Genomic DNA, 18,494 nt, shown 5'->3' with positions numbered 1-18,494 from the left:
CATCACCAATCACCTTACCTTTGTACTTGACCTTCACATACAATCATCGACAATCATCCCACTTGCATCAATCACATTCCCATGCATACTCACCAACACTACATGGCATCATCGTAAGACAGGAAAACCTCCATTTTCGTCGGTTTCATCCTTCAACTTTCTCAACCATTCCCAGGCCCAAGCAGTGGATACAACCACTTCGGCTTCCCGATCATTCAAACATTAGAAAGACTCATGAGGATACATTGGATTAGATGAGGTTCATTTCACCGATATGACAAACCCACATCCATCACTACATATAACAACCCAAGCTGGACCTTCTACACCTGGTCCACCACGTAGACCTTTAGGAGCTAGGAAGAGGGGAGGTGTGATACCTGGTTTATACGTTGCTAATCCTGATAATTCAGATGACGAATATTCACCACCAAGATCAAGTAATCAATCTCAGAAATCACCCACGGCCAATACTTCAGCGGTATCCCCAATTAGTATAACCTCTAATTCAAGTAGTAGTAGAAATGCTATTCCAGTACAATCTCAACCTATACCTAATTCACCAACGTTATCGATAAAGGGACATTTACCTTCTATACCTGCACCTCAGTCATCACCTTTACCTACGATCTCTTCATTTCCTAGTCCAAGCCCTCAACCTTCCATACCTACTCCGACTGCTAAGCCTCCAACGAAAACTACCCTCAATACCAACGTCAGTGGGCATCGACCAGAGATATCGCATGTACCTCCTCAACCACCCCCACAACCTGAGCGACACCTACGCAGAGCATTCACCACTCCCGTCACCGATCAGCCCGTTAGACCCTCACAAGAGCCTAGGACAAACTCTTCTGGAGCAGCAGTACCTCAACAACATTCACCTTCCCGAGCATTACCTCCTCTACCTCCCTTGCCTTCTTCTCCTATCACCACTCAATCCCCTCAGAATCGATCTCCATCAGCTGTAGCATTACATCATGCGTTACCTCCGACTGTACACCAGCACTTCACGCCGAATCGCGTTTCTAGCCCTGAAGATGCGCTTAGTCCCACGGCGGGAAGTGAGACTGGAGGAAGTATGATGAGTGTAGGAATGTCGAATAGGGATAGATCAGGATCAACGCATACCCATCAGGTCAGATTACAGGTGACGACGGATAATGAAGCGTTTCATTTGGTGGATATCACTGGTATACATACAGCCGAGGGGATTAGGGAAAAGGTTTTCTCAAAGGTGAGTCATACTTTTGACTATCGTATACAGATAGATGGACAAGCTAATCTTATTCTCGTAGCTACGCATACGTGATGAAGAACATCCCACCTTGTCTATGTACCGTACCGAAATTGGAGAACCAGCAGATGACGTTCCCATCTTACCCGCCGCCCTACTCCATCTCTGCCAATCTCAAGGAGATTCAAGAGCCACTCTGAAATTCTTGGTCAAGCAAACCAACGTACCAACATCCTCCGCAGCATCTGTCATCCCACCCGTGGTCGCCCAAGGCGACTATACACCCTATCGCTCAGCAGCAGATAATCGTCGAGCAGGGATCTCTCCAATCACCACTGATCTCCCTCATGCTTTGCTCAACCGCACATCTTCTCGTCATTCCAAAGAAGGTAGTCTCAGTAGTGCGAGTGGTGAGATAGTCGATAGGAGCAATCTCAGTGCGAGCGATTGGAGTGATCTTGGGCCCGAAGCGGAAGAACTCAGCGGGAAGAGAAGTCGAAAAGCTGCAGTCAGATCAAGCGGTAGTTCGAGATCACCTATAACGGCTTCCTCACCTGCTCTTCCAACTCCACCTCCTACATTCGCTGTTCCATCTCAGCCTCGCGAGGCTTCTTCACTATCATCGCCCTCAAGTCGTTATCATGATCTCAATCATCCAGCTTCACCCTCTGTCGCGGAAGCTTTCCCTAAACCTCAGATACGCCATCTCACGCCTACTCCCATATCCCGCTCGTCAAGTCAACAAAGCCATCAAGACCCCTTTGGAGATAATAGTGAAGCAGGACCCAGTCGTCCAACTAATGCGGGTCTCGGTTTGAACATCGATAGTGATATGGATCCTGAGACAAGAGCGCTGATAATGCAGTTCCAACAAGAAGAAATAGAAGCGCAGCGTCGGGAAGAGCAAAGGAGGAAATATCAATTACAGCAAGATGAGGAATTAGCCAGGAAACAACAGCAAGAGGAAAAGGACATATGGGAGATGATGGTGCGGATGGAAGAGGAGAACAGGCAGAGGCAAGAAGCTCAGATAGCGGAGGACGAAGCAAGAGCTGTGAGTTATTGAAACTACATACTTTAGCGGTTTCTCTTGCTGACTTGATCGCCTGCAGCGCGAGGTTGAAGCCGAACAACGGCGCGAAGAGGAACAACGGCAGTCGGTGGAAGCTGCTCGAGCGGCATGGGAAGCTGAACATAGAGAAGAGAGAGAAAATCGGTTTCACACCTTCGATAAGGACCGAAGAGCGAGACAGGAATATTTCAGGAGTCGTGCTCAGATGGGTAGACCCTTGGACGAATCTGCGACGTTTCATGTCCCTCTGCCGGATGAACGGCCTGGATCAAGAATGTCAGGTCCTCGTCAGACCTCTGGACCTGTTCCGCACCGACAAGGTAGTACGACGAATCAACCTCTTTACCAATCTCCTCAGACCCAGTATTCGCCTGAGATGTCTTATCCTTCCAACGCACCTCCTCGACGCCCCAGTGGTTTCCCCGTGCCAGGCTTTCAGGAAGCTTCTCATGCTCAGGATAGATTGAATGATCCGAGATTGCAACAGGTTACTGGTCGCTCTACACCCGCTCTTCAGGCCCCTTCGCTACCACCGCGAGGTGATAATCGGCAACGACTGCCCCTGCCGTATGGTAGGGAAACGGGTGGAGATCACCTTTCAGCACCACCGACAGTTCAAAATGTCCGATCGATGGATAATCTACGTCCCTTCTCTCAGCAATCGGGAGCATTCCGTCCTCCATATGCAAACCTCCCCGCTCGCTCAGCTATGACTCCTCAACCGGGAGGTTATGCCGAACGTCGGAATATTCAGCCACCTGGCCATGCATACCGAAGCACATCCACCGATCGGGTGCACGATGGAAGATATCCGGATCCCATACACTCAGGCACAGGGAGGGTACAACCACCATTACAGATATCTGTTGGTGATACAGGTACTATCCCCTTTCCATCTCCTCACCCTAGCAGTGCCACCTCGACCACTTGGCAGAACAGACAAGGGTTCAATACGATGCCGAGAGCCGCCCGTGGACCAAGTTGGGATGATCAGGAACCTCCTGTCTCTGCATCTCGACCTAATACCGTACATTATGATAGATCACCGCCTCCACCGACTTCCCCTCAGACCGCTATGGGCCGTCGACCCTCGACATATTACGACGACTTTAGTCCGCCGATCACTGCTCGAAATGCGGGAACCGGAACTTACCATTCCGGATTTACCGCACCAACTTCACCAAATATCTGGGAAAGACCGAGGAGTGGTTCTGCTTCAATGACTCATCGACCTACTACACCTATCATCGATACACCTCGTCGAGTCAGCGAAAGTACGGTATATAGTGATGATAGGGAATCCCAACTTCCATATAATCATCCCAGCAATTCTCCTGAATCCGCCTGGCTCACTGCGAATCGGTATAAACGCAGTGATACAGATACTCTCTCTGTTGCTGGTACAGTTAGTTCAGACGCCACTGTTCGACCTAACAGGAATGAAGATACGGATTCGAACGATACTGCTCGAGCTGGTGTCTGGGAGGGTCACATTAGAGATATGATTCAGGCCGCTTCTCAATCAGGTGGTGGGGATGGTACAGCTCGACCGATCGCTAATGATGAAGATGAAGCTACCTTGTGGATCACCGCCCCTAAACCTCAAAGCACTCCCCCTACACTTAGCCGATCAGATGCTGTGAGACCTTCACCATCTAAACCCAATCTTATCGTCAACACTGCTGCACTTAGTCTGTCAGATGGGATTGTATCGGCTACCACACCTTCCGATAGCGCAACGGAATCGGAAGGTACGGGAGAAGGATCGATATCTGGATCGGGAGTTAGGAGGGGTAAATCATTTGCTAGACCTAAAGATCCGAATCAATGGAACTTCCGACCTGAACCTGAGCAATTGTACGAGAATCTCGATAGGGTCTTCCCCAAAATCGACTTGGACCAACCTATCGTCCAGGGTCCTGGATCCACGCCTACCACCCCTGCAGGAGAATCGCCCTCGATGTTGGAGAATCTTCAATCACAAGCACCTTCCAAAGTGACTCCTGTTCCTGAACCTGCTCGACCTCCTTCGGGATCTGGTGGGTTCAGCGGGATGGTGAGGAGTAAATTCAACAGGCTAGAGAATAGAAGATCCATCAGGGTAGTGGCGGATCATAAGAGACGGACATTGCAGAGACAATCTCGTGATTTATCTAGTATCTTTGGAGGTGGTAGTAAGAAATCAATTCAGGATGATTCTAACAACATCAACAATAACAGCAATAACAATGTCATCAATAACAACAACAATCATGATGACGGTGTTGGAGATGATCTGTTACAAAAGCAAAATGTCAAAGTTGAAAGGAGATCTTCTAAAATGTGGGATCACAAATTAGTTGAAGTTACGCCATCCAAGATTGCTCTCGGTCAAATAAATACCCCTATACCTGAATCACCAGCTGGCACCGGAGCTAACACGGTGAATTGGGTTAAAGGTGAATTGATCGGTAAAGGATCTTACGGAAGGGTTTATATCGCGTTGAATGTCACGACGGGTGATATGATGGCTGTGAAACAGGTTGAATTACCTGTTTCGGAGACTGATAGGAATGATAAGAGACAAATGGGAATGGTCAAGGCATTAAGGGATGAAATTGAGTTGTTGAAGGATTTGGAACATAAGAATATAGTGGCTTATCTTGGTGAGTATACGGTCTATAATAGCTAGCACCTGATATCATGCTATTGTCGGATTTGATTTACGAAAACTGATTGCTTTGAACTTTGCGATGTAGGATACGAAACGAGTGAAGAATACCTGTCAATGTGAGTCCAACTGAACTATGTTTGATGGTCTCGCCTGAAAGATACAACAGCTAATACCCCCTGCCGTCCCCAGTTTCCTCGAATACGTTCCTGGAGGTACTATCGCCTCGATCTACCGTACACCCAACCAAGCTAGGTTCGAACCTCAACTAGTCAGGTTCTTCACTGAGCAGATACTAGAGGGTCTCGCTTATCTTCATTCTAAGAACATCTGGCATCGGGTGAGTCAGCCATCCACAACAACATGAGGCTCGCTTTACAGTGGCAGACGCTAATCGTTGAGATGGTCTGATAGGATTTGAAAGGAGATAATATCCTGGTGGATGCTCAGGGTATTTGTAAAATATCAGATTTCGGGATTTCCAAGCAGACTTGTGAGTGATCGGATCCCCTTATGTATATTGCCTTGCCGTGACATGCTGACGTCTGAATACGGTTCATAGCCGACGCCTACGATTCTTTCGGCCAAGCTACGAATATGAAAGGATCGGTATTTTGGATGGCACCCGAAGTGATTCATTCGTTCTCTGAACGAACATACTCTGGTAAAGTTGATATATGGAGTTTGGGATGTGTCGTATTGGAAATGTGGTCTGGTAAGAGACCATGGGGTGATATGGAGCAGGTCGCGGCGATGTTCGAAGTAAGTCGAGTTGTTAATTGAAGAGTCGGAATCTTTTTTGCTGATGCTGGTCCATTCATTTGTTGGAATATAGCTATTCAATAAACGGGCTCGACCACCTTTACCATCTGATATTCACTTGTCAGATATCGCTTTGGATTTCATGAACATTCAATGTCTTGCGACTGATCCTCGAGATAGACCCATGGCGAAAGACTTACTTCAACATCCGTTCATATTGGATAAAGATCCTAATTGGACTTTTAAAGATAGTAAGATTGGCAAAGCGGTTGCTAAAAGAGGTGCTAAGAGGGTCCAAGCTTGAGTCGCATAAACTAAACAAGTCAACATGTAACTCATCTTTCTTACGAAAACGATAATTGTCATAATCAACTGTAAAATTCAAGAATACATTATGTTGTTTCTATATTTTGTTTCTCCATTCTCGATTTACGTGACATATATACTTTTACGATCTACTAGTTTTAGTCTAGCGTCAACGACGCCTGTTATGCATCATTCATTTGCTGTATACGTTATGAAAGATACCATTGTGCTCGCACTCATTGAGAATTGGCATACATGAATTACTCAGGCTCACCATCGTCTTCCTGTTACCAAAGCCATTCTGCCGTTGAAACCGATGATGAAAAAATTCCTAAACAGTAGCGATGTATCTTCTGAAAGCCTCGGTCCCTTCATTTTCTGCGATCTTCTCCATTTCCTTTAATATCTCTTTATCATACTGATCTTCGCCTCCTGAGAAATTCAAAGCTGCAACTGTATTTCCCGCCTCATCAAATATCGGTACGCAAACTGTCTGGTGTATACCTAATGCTACGAGGTAAGGGGCATCTACATAGGTCGATCGGAGCTCTTCGATATTCCATGAGGCGTAGGGCTGTCTAGCTTTGATCACTGTAGTAGGCCAGGGTGCACCACGAGTCATGATCTTTTCGCCTCCTACAGGATAATCTTCCTATCATCGTTGCACAACAGATGTATCAGTCCAGATCTTCTCACGTTGACTGATAAGAGGAACTTATCGTATCACGTACAGGATGAGTGGAGTATATCCTTTTAAGAGCATGTTTCGATTCTATCCATTGCAACACTGTGAAATTAATATATCCGAAGGACTGCAACCAGATCATACAGTGTGTCAGTCATGATCTGATGCCTAGAAGGATAGCAAATCTCTCTCACGTCTTTCGCTTTTTTGGCTACAAAGTCGAATTCTGGCGCATTTGGTTCGGATACCTCTGGACGGGAGATGGTAGTTGGTGGTGCGGTGGTCATAGTCGATCACTGAATCAGCTCTGAGTACTGCGATGAACAGAACAACAAGTGGATGCAAGCAAACAAGTCGACGAGACAACTGGTGAACTAGAATGGTGCAAGCTCTTCGCAGAGCAGTCAGCGCAGAGTGTCGTGCTTGATACATTCATGTGGCCCGTGGTAGAGTGGACTTCTCATCTACTCGTATCATCCAATACGATGTCAGGCCCTAAACGGAGGTAAAAAGGTAAACCGAGGGCAAGAAAACAGTCCATATAGATGTTTTGTGACCTATCTTATCTCATTTAAGATTCCTGTTTATATACAAGCCCGCGGTCAAACTAAAGTAAACCTCCGGCAGAGCCGTCATCTTGCTTGCTGGAATACACCTCCGAGACTCATAAAGTACTAGTATGCATTTGTGACATTGTCATCCCGCGGGGTTTCTTATCTCTAATCTTGATACAGATACGGGTGAACAGTAAGATATAAAACCCAACCCCTGACTTTGTGGGGTAACGATCTACTGAACTGTTGTTCCCTCTCAGCGATCATCTACTACTTTGCAACAACAAGACAGGATGCAAGACGACGAGAAAGCGTATCTACCTTCTCAAGGACCTGTACAAGAAGTGAACGAGCATGATAATCATCATGTCGATGCGGAAAAGGATGATGAGGCGGCTAAATTTCTCTCCGAGTAAGTCACAGTTTTGTCATTCATGTGGCAGTACTGGACCTATCACGATTTGTAGCTGATCATCGGTCGAAACATCAAACTTGATATGAACTATAGAGTGGCCAATCGAGCTGATGCGGAAGAGTTGCTTGCGCCATTAGGAGAAGTAGAGAAGAAGAAGTTACTGTTGAAGGTCGATTGGATCATGGTACCTCTTCTTGGTGTGGCACTGAGTGAGTTTTCCATGATTCTTACAGGTATATGGTACTGTACTATACGATCATGATAGGTGTGCTGATTCAGGAAATGAAATGAATTGAAATGTAGTGATGGGGTCAGTCGATAAAGTCTCTTTGGCAACTGCGGCAGTGATGGGTTTCCGAGAGGATACACATCTAGTAGGCCAGCAATATTCACTTACATCATCAGCGATTTACTTCGGGGCTATCGCTGCTATCATTCCTTCCCTCATGTTGATGCAGAGATTACCACCTCATATCTATATGTGAGTCCGTTCACCGTATCAAGTCTCAAGGAAGGCAAGTGACTAACTTTCATGCGCATTTTGTAGTTCTGCCAATGTCACTATCTGGGGGATCATCACGTCGTGTCTTCCAGCTTGTAAGAATTACGCTCAAGTCATGGTCGTAAGGATTCTCTTGGGTGTATTTGAATCAGTCATTTTCGCAGGGTTCGGTCTGATCGTAGGTGCTCACCCATCCATCATCTGATTCACCCTACAAAGAAAGGTGATCCTAGCTGATCGTCTGTTCTCGACTTAGGTATCAATGTGGTGGACTCGAGACGAGCAACCTGTTCGAACAGCCTTTATCTTTTCTACCGCATCCTCGTGAGTAGGGCTGCTCCCTAGTCTTATTCGATCCGCTACCTTTCAGCTGACACAATTGTTCGTACATAGCCTGTTCAACGGGATTTTCGCGGTGGCTGCATGGAATTACAAGGGCCAGGGTGTTGCACGGTGGCAACTACTCTTCCTGATCGTCGGCGCAGTCACCCTGGGATGGTCTTTCCTTCTGTGGGGTTTCTTACCTGCGAATCCAACCAAGGCTAGATGGTTATCTTTGAGACAGAGAGTAGTTGCTACTAGACGAATGCAAGATAATCATACGGGTATCGAAAACAAGACTTTCAAGAGGGATCAATTTTTCGAAGCGTTCTTAGATCCCAAAACGTGGTTCTATTTCTTCATCAATATCTCACTCAACGTGCCGAACGGTGGTCTTGTAGGGTGAGCTCACCATGATTGCTACAGTGTCCAATTGTCGATGTCGAAGTTTTATGCTGATTATAATGATTTGTGGACGGCACAGATTCAACTCCATTGTAGTTAAATCACTTGGTTTCACAACACAAACGACTCTTCTTTTGGGTATCCCAACAGGTCTCGTCTCTTGGTTATCCTCCTTCTTCTGGGGTTGGGTAGCCACTAAAACGGGAAAACGTCATCTCAGTGCGATGGGTTCTTGTATCCTTCCATTGATCGGGACCGTCCTCTTGTACAAATTGGAAAGAAACTCGGTAGCTCTTCTTTATCTCTACTTGTGCTACATGTACTGGTGAGTACTCCTGCCGCTCTCTGTGTGATGGCCTTGGCATGGCCTTCATTGAATCGTTATCGTTTCCAGGGGGCCATACATCGTAATGATGGGATCGATGTACGCCAATACCGGTGGATATACTAAAAAACTCACTGTGTACGCTATGAGCTATATCGGGTATTGCGTCGGTAACATTGTAAGTTGTAATTCTGATCACAAGGATAATATCGAAGCCCCTGTCGAGTTGTACTGAGAATGTCAACACTGATCAATATATCGATAGATCGGCCCCCAAACATTCTTGACCAAACAAGCGCCATTGTACGTAGGCGGAGTCGTCGCGATGTTAGTCTGTTATTCCGCTGCTTTGGTCTTGATGGGTCTCTTCTGGCTTGTAAGTAGCACTCTACTTTCTGAGTCTTGAGGGTGAGTGTTGACACTCGGATATGACTTTAGTACCTTCGTCATTTGAACGCCAAGAAAGCAACAGAGTACGAACGCCTCAAGACTCAGTTGGAATCTGAAGATCAACTCTTGAGTGATTGGCAGGATTTGACGGATATCAAAAACCCTCGATTCGTCTATGCGTTGTGAAGGAGTTTTCCAGGATGGAAGGGTGCTATTATGGATTATTCTGAGTTTAAAGATGGGTCTTCACTCTGAAAATGATTGTTTCGTGAGATTGGTTGATATTGATTTGCAAGTTCATCCGCCCTTCGTGAGATAAGTCATGTAGCACTGGTGATATGGATGCAAAATCTAACGTGGCATAGAAACCGCCAAGATGACAAGAATGGATACAGTATGTCGTCTTTGCGGTTAGGGACGCAGCAGCGTGAGGTTTACGAGTATGAAAGGACAACGCGATACCACTTGAAATGACATTAGGGTGTGGCTTGTAAGGGTAACACACGACGGTCGCTCTCACCGCGGCGAAAAGAAGCGGAGTCATGACGAGTGCATTCCTTCATTCAGGGTATCGTTCCGAGCGCTGAAGTGTGAGTGGTTGAGATAAAATAACGCTCTCGTAATAGATAGCACAGCATTGGACTTGATACTTTTCCTCAGCAGGATCCAGGATGAAATAGGATATGGGAATAAGGACGATTGATTGCTTCAGTCTCGATAACAAACGTATGATCGATTCAGTACACCTGTCAGTCTCCGAACAACCGTTTGAGATCAAGCATATACGCGCCTCAGCATATTTCTGGGGTTGTAAAGAGGTTAATTAGACCTGACGGGGAGATAAAAAGTTTTTCATCTTGCCGTGTGGATATCAATATTTCAGGGTTGGGTTCTAAGCCCTTCGGAAGATTTTTGGGGGATACGTATTTTGAACCTGATCTAAATATGGAATCACTAGGAATGAAACATTCCATGGCTGCTGCTGTTGTTCACCTGAAGCCTCTACCTGTACGTAAGGAGTTAGCAGCAGGGAAGCAAGGGACCAATGGGTTCCTTGGACCTATGTCATCTCATCTCCGATAACCGATTTTTAGGGGGTTGAGGGCGGTGATGCAAAGTTACGTGAACGGGTAACAGAATATTTCTGGTAGACTGTAATTGCACTTCAGAACCTATCGATCTGCCCTTAGCGAAGATAATTTTTAGGGGGGTCGAAGTCTTGTCGGTAGGATTTGTTCGTAGAGTCACGTCTGTGGGGCCAAGGAGAGTACAATGAATCCCTTAGACCAATGAGGGAGGCTATGAAGGAAGAAGAGAACAGGCAAGGAGATACATAGGTAGGCTGCTAGAAGCCCTTTTCATGCGAGAACCGCTCCACTGATGAGAGAGAGAGGGTGGATGGCCAGACCGAACCAACATTCCGGCGTCGTCGTCGCGTGAATACACACCTATGCAAAGAGGCGGAGAGGATATTCTCGTTATGGCGTATATTGCAGTAATTCCAGTAGACGATAACAAAACTAATTGATTTGCCCAATATAAATCGTTCGTTCATCCATTCATCCATTCATTCATTGTATGTTACTCAATTTGCTATAATCTACACCCACACATCCTTGAGATCTCAACTGGCAACTTGAAAAGGAATTGGAATAACGTACAGCAGTACAACGTATAACATTTCGATAATCACCGGAAGCCGAAACTCTAATCCAATATCTTCATAACCCGCTATCAGACCAATCAACGTCTGTCTATACACACATACGACTACCTCTTGTAATGTTCTCGACTTCTCAGTGAAGACCTTCATCTGCTAAGAATATATCATATATATAAAAAAAGAACAACAGTGTTCACGATCCTCTCCTTTCAACTTTCAACGTTCTTCCAGTACTTTTCACACGGCTGCCAGTATCAATACCGCATCAAACGCCTTTTCAATTTCCCATACTACCCGTACCACATCAACGCACTGATCGTCGTTGGTCGTTGATTACGAATATTGAATATTACGCCCTTTCGACTTGCTCCCCCTCCCTTTGCATCTCGTATCTCATATCCTCATCCCTTGCCGACATCCCATCCTTACACACCTCCCACCATCCGCAGTTGGGTCTTTGTTATATGCCCTGATCATTGGTATTCTTTTCGGAAGGTTTAAAGTGCGCTAGGACAACACTACGACACTACGACACACTACTCCTTGTTTCGACTATCGCCCATCTGCTAACTCAGTCGTACAGCAGCACGTTCATTAGGAGAACCCTGTATCATACATAGTATTATTGCAAAGACACACACGAAAATGGCAACTACAGCTATGATCACCTCTTACCCATCAATCTCTATCGACAACCTTGATGATCCTACGCCCCCTGGAGCTTACATTTTTTCTTCTCCTTCTGCCAATCAACAAGAACCTTTATCACTCACTTCCGAAACCGCTATCAACATCAACACTCCTTTTCAACAACCCTCCTTTTCACTCTCAACCCAATTAGATTTACTTCCCACTCAGTCCGTGACTAGTTATACCGTCTCATCATCGACTTACAGAGTATCGAGATTACCTCCTCAACCTACTATACCTCACGCTGGACCATCGAGGCAGCCTCAGAGATACTTGTTCTTCGCAGTCAGAAGAGGTCGCAAGGCTGGTGTTTATACTGTCTGGCACGAGGTTGAAAGGCAGATTGAGGTGAGTATTGGATCATCTCACTGAATTGCCGATGCGGATCCCTCTTATCTCTTTTTTCTCCCAATTGTTTACGCCCCAGACATATTTGATGGATGATGATTTGACTTTATCGGTAAACCGAATAAGCTGAATCAACCCTTCTTCACGTCATCTATTGATCATCTCACGTCACCTGTCACGATACATATATATCATCATCGTTGATGTTCAAATGCTGATATTCCATTCCTACTCTCCCGTTGAATCATGTAGGACTACCCAGATCCTGTCTTTCGAACCTTTTCAACCAAGTTAGCGGCAGAAGCATTTGTTCGAGGGTGGGATGGCGCAGGCAGACATTCGTTGCCGGTGAGTATAGCACTTCTGGAGATACTGCGCCCTCGTTTCGATATTGATGTGTTCTTCTGTTCTAGCAATCAACACCCAGACCACTTCGAGAACATCTCGCCATGTCGTTTCCAGGCTCAGTGAACATATCTACATCCCCTGGCAAGAGGCAGTCGTATCATTCTCGACTCCTTACAGCCCCAGGCTCATCCTCAAATGATTTTGCTCCTTCACCTCTCGATACTACTCGCCCACCGCTAAATCCTCGTCACTCGTATCACCGACATAGCATGGTGAAAGTATCCAGTCCACTGCGTTGTCGGGTAGACGAAGAAGAAGAACTGATTGAATCCGCCGGATCACGATTGCCTCCGTTGAGGAAAGCTGCAAGTTTCATCGGTGCTGGAGGTTTACTCAGTCCACCTCAGAGTCCAGAGAAAGCGCAGGGAAAGAATTTATCAGTTATGGAAAGGGAGAGGCCTACGAGATCGAGGAGTGGAGAAGGAGCACCATGGTCATCACGCAATCATCGAGACTTCTCTTCGGGTCCAAATGGAGGTTTGGGACTTGTCGCTCGACCACTCTCACCACCTCAGACACCAAGCGATAAACGAGCTACCATCCATGGCGGATCCGTCTCTCGACCTACCGCCACCCGTACGCCTAGTGGACTGTGGGCTGATGCAATGGTACCTCGACCTAGTCCCAGCAGCTCCAAAACAGGATCAACTGGTCAACCTGAATTTTCGGATCCTACAGCTCCCAAGTTCTCCAGGTCAGGATTGAAGAAAAATGGAATCATCATGCCTGTTGCTGCTCCACCTGGAGCTCAACGTAAAAATTCTTCGCAATCACTTCGATCGAAAGCGAGTTTAGGCAGTTTGAGAGGCAGTGGACTTGCAAGTAATAACTCGTCTTCATCTTCTGTCAATTCATATGATAGACGACGATCATCTGTTTCCACTTCATCCATCGGCTATGGCCACGCACAAGATCGACTAGCCTCGTTAGCCGAAACTTCAAAGATGGAATTGCAGTTGAGTGAAGATGGGTTATTATCACTTTCACCTCCCAGACCGGCTTTCATGATGCGTCGATCGCCCTCCGCTTCCAGTGTCGCTTCCAACGAATCTACTTCTTCTATGGGATCCATGACCTCTTCATCATCTACCAATCAAACTTCTTCGTTGGATTCTTGCGAACCGATCTTAGAGGAGGATCAAGATGATGAACATATACAGATCGTAGGGGAAGAAAGGGATATGGTGATTAGTTGTACAAAGTCCGATGGTGATGCTGATGGAAGTTCGAATGGGGACAAGGATTCAATGAAAGGGGATAAAAAGTTGAAGAGTGGTGGAGGCATGTTCAAAAGGTTGGCTAAGGCTTTGAAATTGGAGAAGAAGCAGAGTGCGAGGAGGGGAAGTTTGTGATATGAGACGGCGGATAGGTGAAATCCTATCGGACATAGGTGAAATTTCATCGGACATTTTCGTGCTTCCATGCTCTTGTTCGTCTATCTGGGTGGTAATCGTACATCGTGTTTTGCTTTTCTGAAGAAAGTAGCTTTGCTCTGCTTTTGTTTCTTTCGATTTCCTCATATAAAACTGTTTACGAAAAAGATTTCCGGACATTGTTTGTTATTTATCTTCCTCTCATAGATGTATTGGAACTGCCCTTGTGCTTATTGTATCTTATAGTATAGTATATATAGAGAGCTTAGTTCAACTGCTCGCTCTCCCGACCAATCCTTTGATATGATGGACTTTTTACGATATCACCTTCGTCCTTTGCTTCTTATATTGATATATAGTATATGTCATGTATCGAGCCGAGTATAATCCTGCGTGTGGTCGTCTCAAGGACTGTGACGAATCAATTGATTCATGATATGCATATGGATCTGACTCATCATCTGTGAACATCAATTTCATCAAGTCGTATCAAATCATGTATAGACTAACGTAAAAATATTCGTTTTTTCCTTTGGTTTCATTTCCTTCAAAGTTGATACCATCACCGTTAGATCATTCATTTTACAAATCCCGTTCCATTTCATTCCAAATTTCAATCAATGCAAACTAGCCCAACTGAACCCTTTGCCCAATTCGTTAACTCTCTGCTTCATCTTTGGCGAAACCAATTCCTCAGGACAGGGCATACCTTCCCATTCGATCTGACTTATCCTCCGTCTCTTAGGCTGACTCTCTTCGAAAGGTGATGATCCGACGATAGCAGCGTTGTTCTTGGGTGATCTCCAGAGACTGAACTTACTGGAATCTTTCGACGATGGTAAACCATCGATCTGCATTCCGGAGTTTTTACGTCTCTGACCGAAAGTACCCCTTTCGTTATCGTCATCGTCGACGTTGTGAATAAGTATAGAAGTTGGATTGAGGATATTGGAAGATGGTTGAGAGGGACAGGGAGATTCGAACCCATCGACATTCTTGTATTTCGCACTGATATCTCGAAGGGATGAGAAGGGTGTGGAAAACGTTGAAGAACATGTATCATACTCTGATCCCTCTTCATCTTCATCGTTGAATTCGGATGAAGTAGACGGTGTGGATATGTCCGAAGCAACCTTTCGATGGATTGGTTGAGGCGTTTTGGGTATGATGGTCTTTCCAACTGATTGTTTTGACTTTGGCTGTGACTGAGGAAGGATGGATACAGATAGAGTTCCAAGTTTGTGGACTTCGCCCGGGGTCATCAAAAGAGTGTTACGTCTTTTCCTGTACAGTCCCATCATGAAACAAATCAGCTTAAAACCACTGAGACTGTATGCTGTGGTCCACTTACATCTTGATTTCAGACACTTTGACTACTTCCTTCTCACCTTCTTCCTTCGCCAACACCTTCAAACCCTTCAGCTCGAAATTGAGTGAAGGTTCTGAAGACGATGCTCGGAGTGAGGTGGGAGAGGGGACTGGGAGGAAGACGTCGTCTGAGATGCGGACGGGGAAAGGTGGTTGGGGTGGGCATGTCAAGTGGGACCAGGTGCCGGACATTATGTGTATGGTAAGTTCGATGAGACGAGGTAGAGGAAAATAAAGACACGGCAGGATGATCAAAAGGGATGTTGATGAAAGTGGGAGGAGATAGCAATTCGGCAAACAACTTCTGAAGGTGGACTTGTTTGTATCTGTTTGAGAAAAGAGAAACAAGAGAAGTGGGACGATGCTATGAATGAATATATATCATCATGTCTGAGTAACAGTCTCACCAAATGATGAACTACCTCAGCCCACTCCAGAGTGGAACCCAGAATGAAAGTCCCGACTGAGCAATCTGGTCGAGCTGTGCCTCTATCACTTGATATTTCAAAACATACCAGCCTGCATGATGTTTGTCCTTTTCGATACTGAATGGGAATCGAAACGTCTGATTGAGATCAAGGCTGGTTGACTCTCATCGATGTTTATGCTTGCTTCAGTACCACTTGAGAAAGAAAGAACACTCAGAGTCACTCCAAGATGGATTCTACTTCTTACAATAGTAGTCAAAGCATTCAAGGATTACATACATCATAGATAGGCAAATTGACCCAAATAAAGTCTCAATCTCGTTTCCCCATGGGATGTCTCACATTCCCTTGGTTCCATGTGAGTTTCAAGTGACATCCTCTTAAGCAATAAGCTATACATTCATAATGACAGATATCAACAAGCATATTGATTCCTGTTGATCGTCTACGGCTTTACTGAATTAAACATAACAGCCGATTCCAGTTCTATAGTTATAATTTCGCCCTGCGTGATGACCTAAGCTTAAGGTGCCCCGATCCATACGACCTGTCCATTGGAATTGATCCATGTGCAGGAAACCCTGTCGATCCATTTCGGCAGGACAAGTCCCCTTCGTGATGCGTATACACGTATGGCTCATCGCGTTAGTAGGTCGGAGCAGCTATGTATCCTCGGCAGACTGATGATATGCGCCACGCGAATGCCACATTATGATTTTTGAGATTGAAATTTCGACAATACCTGGTGGGATTCACCAAGTTCATATTCAACATTCATTCATTTATGCTCCTGCTTCTATGCACATCAAACTATCTGTAACTCAGATCATCACCAAAATGTCAAGCCTTCTCCCTTTCTCCAACGTTCTCAGAAATACACCTCTGAGCTCTGCGTCCAGGACTATCTGTTCAAGGGGTTTCCACAGCTCTCCATTGGGTACGTCCAATCTTCTCCCCATTAGATACTTATTGCGCTAATGTTCCAACATTTATAGCCCTTCGCAAAGCCAGATCATCCCAACCAATCGAAGAAGCCGTAGAAGACGAAGACAGCTTCGACAACGATGATCTATTCTCGACGTCCTCCACCCCTACGGTAAAATACAAACTTGACAAATCGGCTATCCGACAATCCAACGTATCTACCATCTTGAAACACTCCAAATTACCTTCAAAGGAGAAGAAGAGAGATAAAGTATCGATCCAAGCTCTGAGACAGGTCGTCGCGTGTAGCGAAGCTGAGGAAGCGGCGGAACTGAAAAAGATCGTCAGGGCTTGGAGAGTAGGTGGGTTGAAAGTTAGTAAAACAACGGCGAGGGAGATTGTCGGTGAGTAAATATAACAATCAGCTGCAGTGTTGCAGATCCTGGCAATAAGATGAAGTAGCTGATGGTCGTGATGTGGATAGGTCGATTGTGCAACCTTGGTAAACCCGAGTTAGCTTCTGAGCTTGTATCAAATAGGATACATTGTGAGTTTCCCGTCCATCGGAAAAATAAACTGTTACAGCTAGGCTGATCATGAATTATATACGTGACAGACGGTCTACCAGACCTGGACCAACCCACACTCCTCAAGCTTCATCACTCCCTCCTATCCTCTTCCCTCCCTCCTCCCTCCCTCCCCCCTACTCAACCCGTATCCCCCACACTTGCCCTTCTCCGTCTGAGTCTCGCCTCTCAGACAGAAGGCACCAGCCCCGAACAGATAACCTCCAGTTTCGCCTCATCACCCAAGGGTAGGACGTGGAAACCCACTAAAGCTGTCGAAGGATGGACGAACGAGGCGAGCGAGAAATTGATTGCTGCGGGTGGGGTCTGGGCGGATGCTGCTAAGAAGATACAAACTGTTTAGACAAGTATTTATATTGTACAAGTATGCATATCTATCAAAGCTTGTTACATATTCAGCTTGATGAGGTGGAGCTGTTGTGTCATCCAAATATATAGGTGTGACAGAGCGAAAAGCGGAGGCGAAGGTGGAACAGGGAAGCAGGCAAGAAGAGATGAAGAAGGGGGAGGAGGAAGAGACGAAGCAGGGAGAATATCGAGAATGCAGGTGTGAAGGGCACAGCGGTGACAAGGAGGCGAATTCAAGGCGACAGGAGATGGGAGGCATAAAGGAAGTCAATGGGACCGAGCACGACAAGAAGGAGGGATAGAGGTGGAGTGAAAGTAGTGGAGGCGAAAGAGGAACGAAATGCGCAAGTTCAGCCATCTGGATGGGCTTCCTAAATATACCTAATTTCTCATTGCTTCCTCATCCACCTTATTATAAACCATCCAACAATGGTGTGCCACTGTTGGAAAGTGGTATGAAAATATCTCATGTTTTGCAGGAGTTCAGAGGTATTTTACAGGAAGATGGTGGAAAGTAGCGCCTTTCATATCTAAAACTACAAGAAGATGCGCGCAGAACTCATATGGGTTGACCCTCTCAATACCAACTATTCTCTTCAGTCAGTTCGTACTCCGTTGGCACGTATAGTATATATGGAGAAGGTAGAAAGAATTTGTGTGCGTGCGACCCAATGATGTTGACATGTGATGCATCTATATTTACAAAAATTAAAAAGCAAACAACCTATAAATG

At 45.7% G+C, this 18,494-nt stretch overlaps 6 protein-coding genes across 6 annotated transcripts; 4 read left to right on the top strand and 2 right to left on the bottom strand.

Annotated features, from left to right (window-relative positions):
* Window positions 1–274: 274 nt before the first annotated feature.
* V865_005576 (uncharacterized protein) lies at window positions 275–6,025 on the top strand (the record flags this gene model as incomplete). Its single annotated transcript, XM_066229345.1, has 8 exons — window positions 275–1,237; window positions 1,299–2,291; window positions 2,350–4,954; window positions 5,048–5,078; window positions 5,152–5,299; window positions 5,374–5,452; window positions 5,522–5,721; window positions 5,795–6,025. 8 exons carry the CDS (start codon window positions 275–277, stop codon window positions 6,023–6,025), a joined length of 5,250 nt encoding a protein of 1,749 aa, XP_066085442.1.
* Window positions 6,026–6,358: 333 nt separating this feature from the next.
* Window positions 6,359–6,999, bottom strand: V865_005575 (uncharacterized protein; the record flags this gene model as incomplete). The annotated part of the gene is made up of 3 exons (XM_066229344.1): window positions 6,359–6,679; window positions 6,759–6,839; window positions 6,907–6,999. 3 exons carry the CDS (start codon window positions 6,997–6,999, stop codon window positions 6,359–6,361), a joined length of 495 nt encoding a protein of 164 aa, XP_066085441.1.
* Window positions 7,000–7,559: 560 nt separating this feature from the next.
* V865_005574 (uncharacterized protein) lies at window positions 7,560–9,810 on the top strand (the record flags this gene model as incomplete). Its single annotated transcript, XM_066229343.1, has 10 exons — window positions 7,560–7,678; window positions 7,775–7,890; window positions 7,985–8,162; window positions 8,229–8,361; window positions 8,440–8,507; window positions 8,577–8,906; window positions 8,989–9,234; window positions 9,304–9,412; window positions 9,500–9,610; window positions 9,673–9,810. 10 exons carry the CDS (start codon window positions 7,560–7,562, stop codon window positions 9,808–9,810), a joined length of 1,548 nt encoding a protein of 515 aa, XP_066085440.1.
* A 2,122-nt stretch (window positions 9,811–11,932) lies between these two features.
* On the top strand, window positions 11,933–14,085 carry V865_005573 (uncharacterized protein; the record flags this gene model as incomplete). Its single annotated transcript, XM_066229342.1, has 3 exons — window positions 11,933–12,325; window positions 12,578–12,673; window positions 12,739–14,085. 3 exons carry the CDS (start codon window positions 11,933–11,935, stop codon window positions 14,083–14,085), a joined length of 1,836 nt encoding a protein of 611 aa, XP_066085439.1.
* Window positions 14,086–14,723: 638 nt separating this feature from the next.
* Window positions 14,724–15,666, bottom strand: V865_005572 (uncharacterized protein; the record flags this gene model as incomplete). The annotated part of the gene is made up of 2 exons (XM_066229341.1): window positions 14,724–15,390; window positions 15,458–15,666. The coding sequence occupies 2 exons, from the start codon at window positions 15,664–15,666 to the stop codon at window positions 14,724–14,726; spliced, it is 876 nt and encodes a 291-aa protein (XP_066085438.1).
* Window positions 15,667–16,739: 1,073 nt separating this feature from the next.
* V865_005571 (uncharacterized protein) lies at window positions 16,740–17,756 on the top strand (the record flags this gene model as incomplete). The annotated part of the gene is made up of 4 exons (XM_066229340.1): window positions 16,740–16,839; window positions 16,898–17,230; window positions 17,311–17,373; window positions 17,443–17,756. 4 exons carry the CDS (start codon window positions 16,740–16,742, stop codon window positions 17,754–17,756), a joined length of 810 nt encoding a protein of 269 aa, XP_066085437.1.
* Window positions 17,757–18,494: the final 738 nt, after the last annotated feature.

This window comes from Kwoniella europaea, chromosome 1 (assembly GCF_036810445.1).
Source record: "Kwoniella europaea PYCC6329 chromosome 1, complete sequence".
NCBI lineage: Eukaryota > Fungi > Basidiomycota > Tremellomycetes > Tremellales > Cryptococcaceae > Kwoniella > Kwoniella europaea.
The sequence above is the reverse complement of the archived record's forward strand: the minus strand, read 5'-3'. Positions and strand labels throughout refer to the sequence as shown.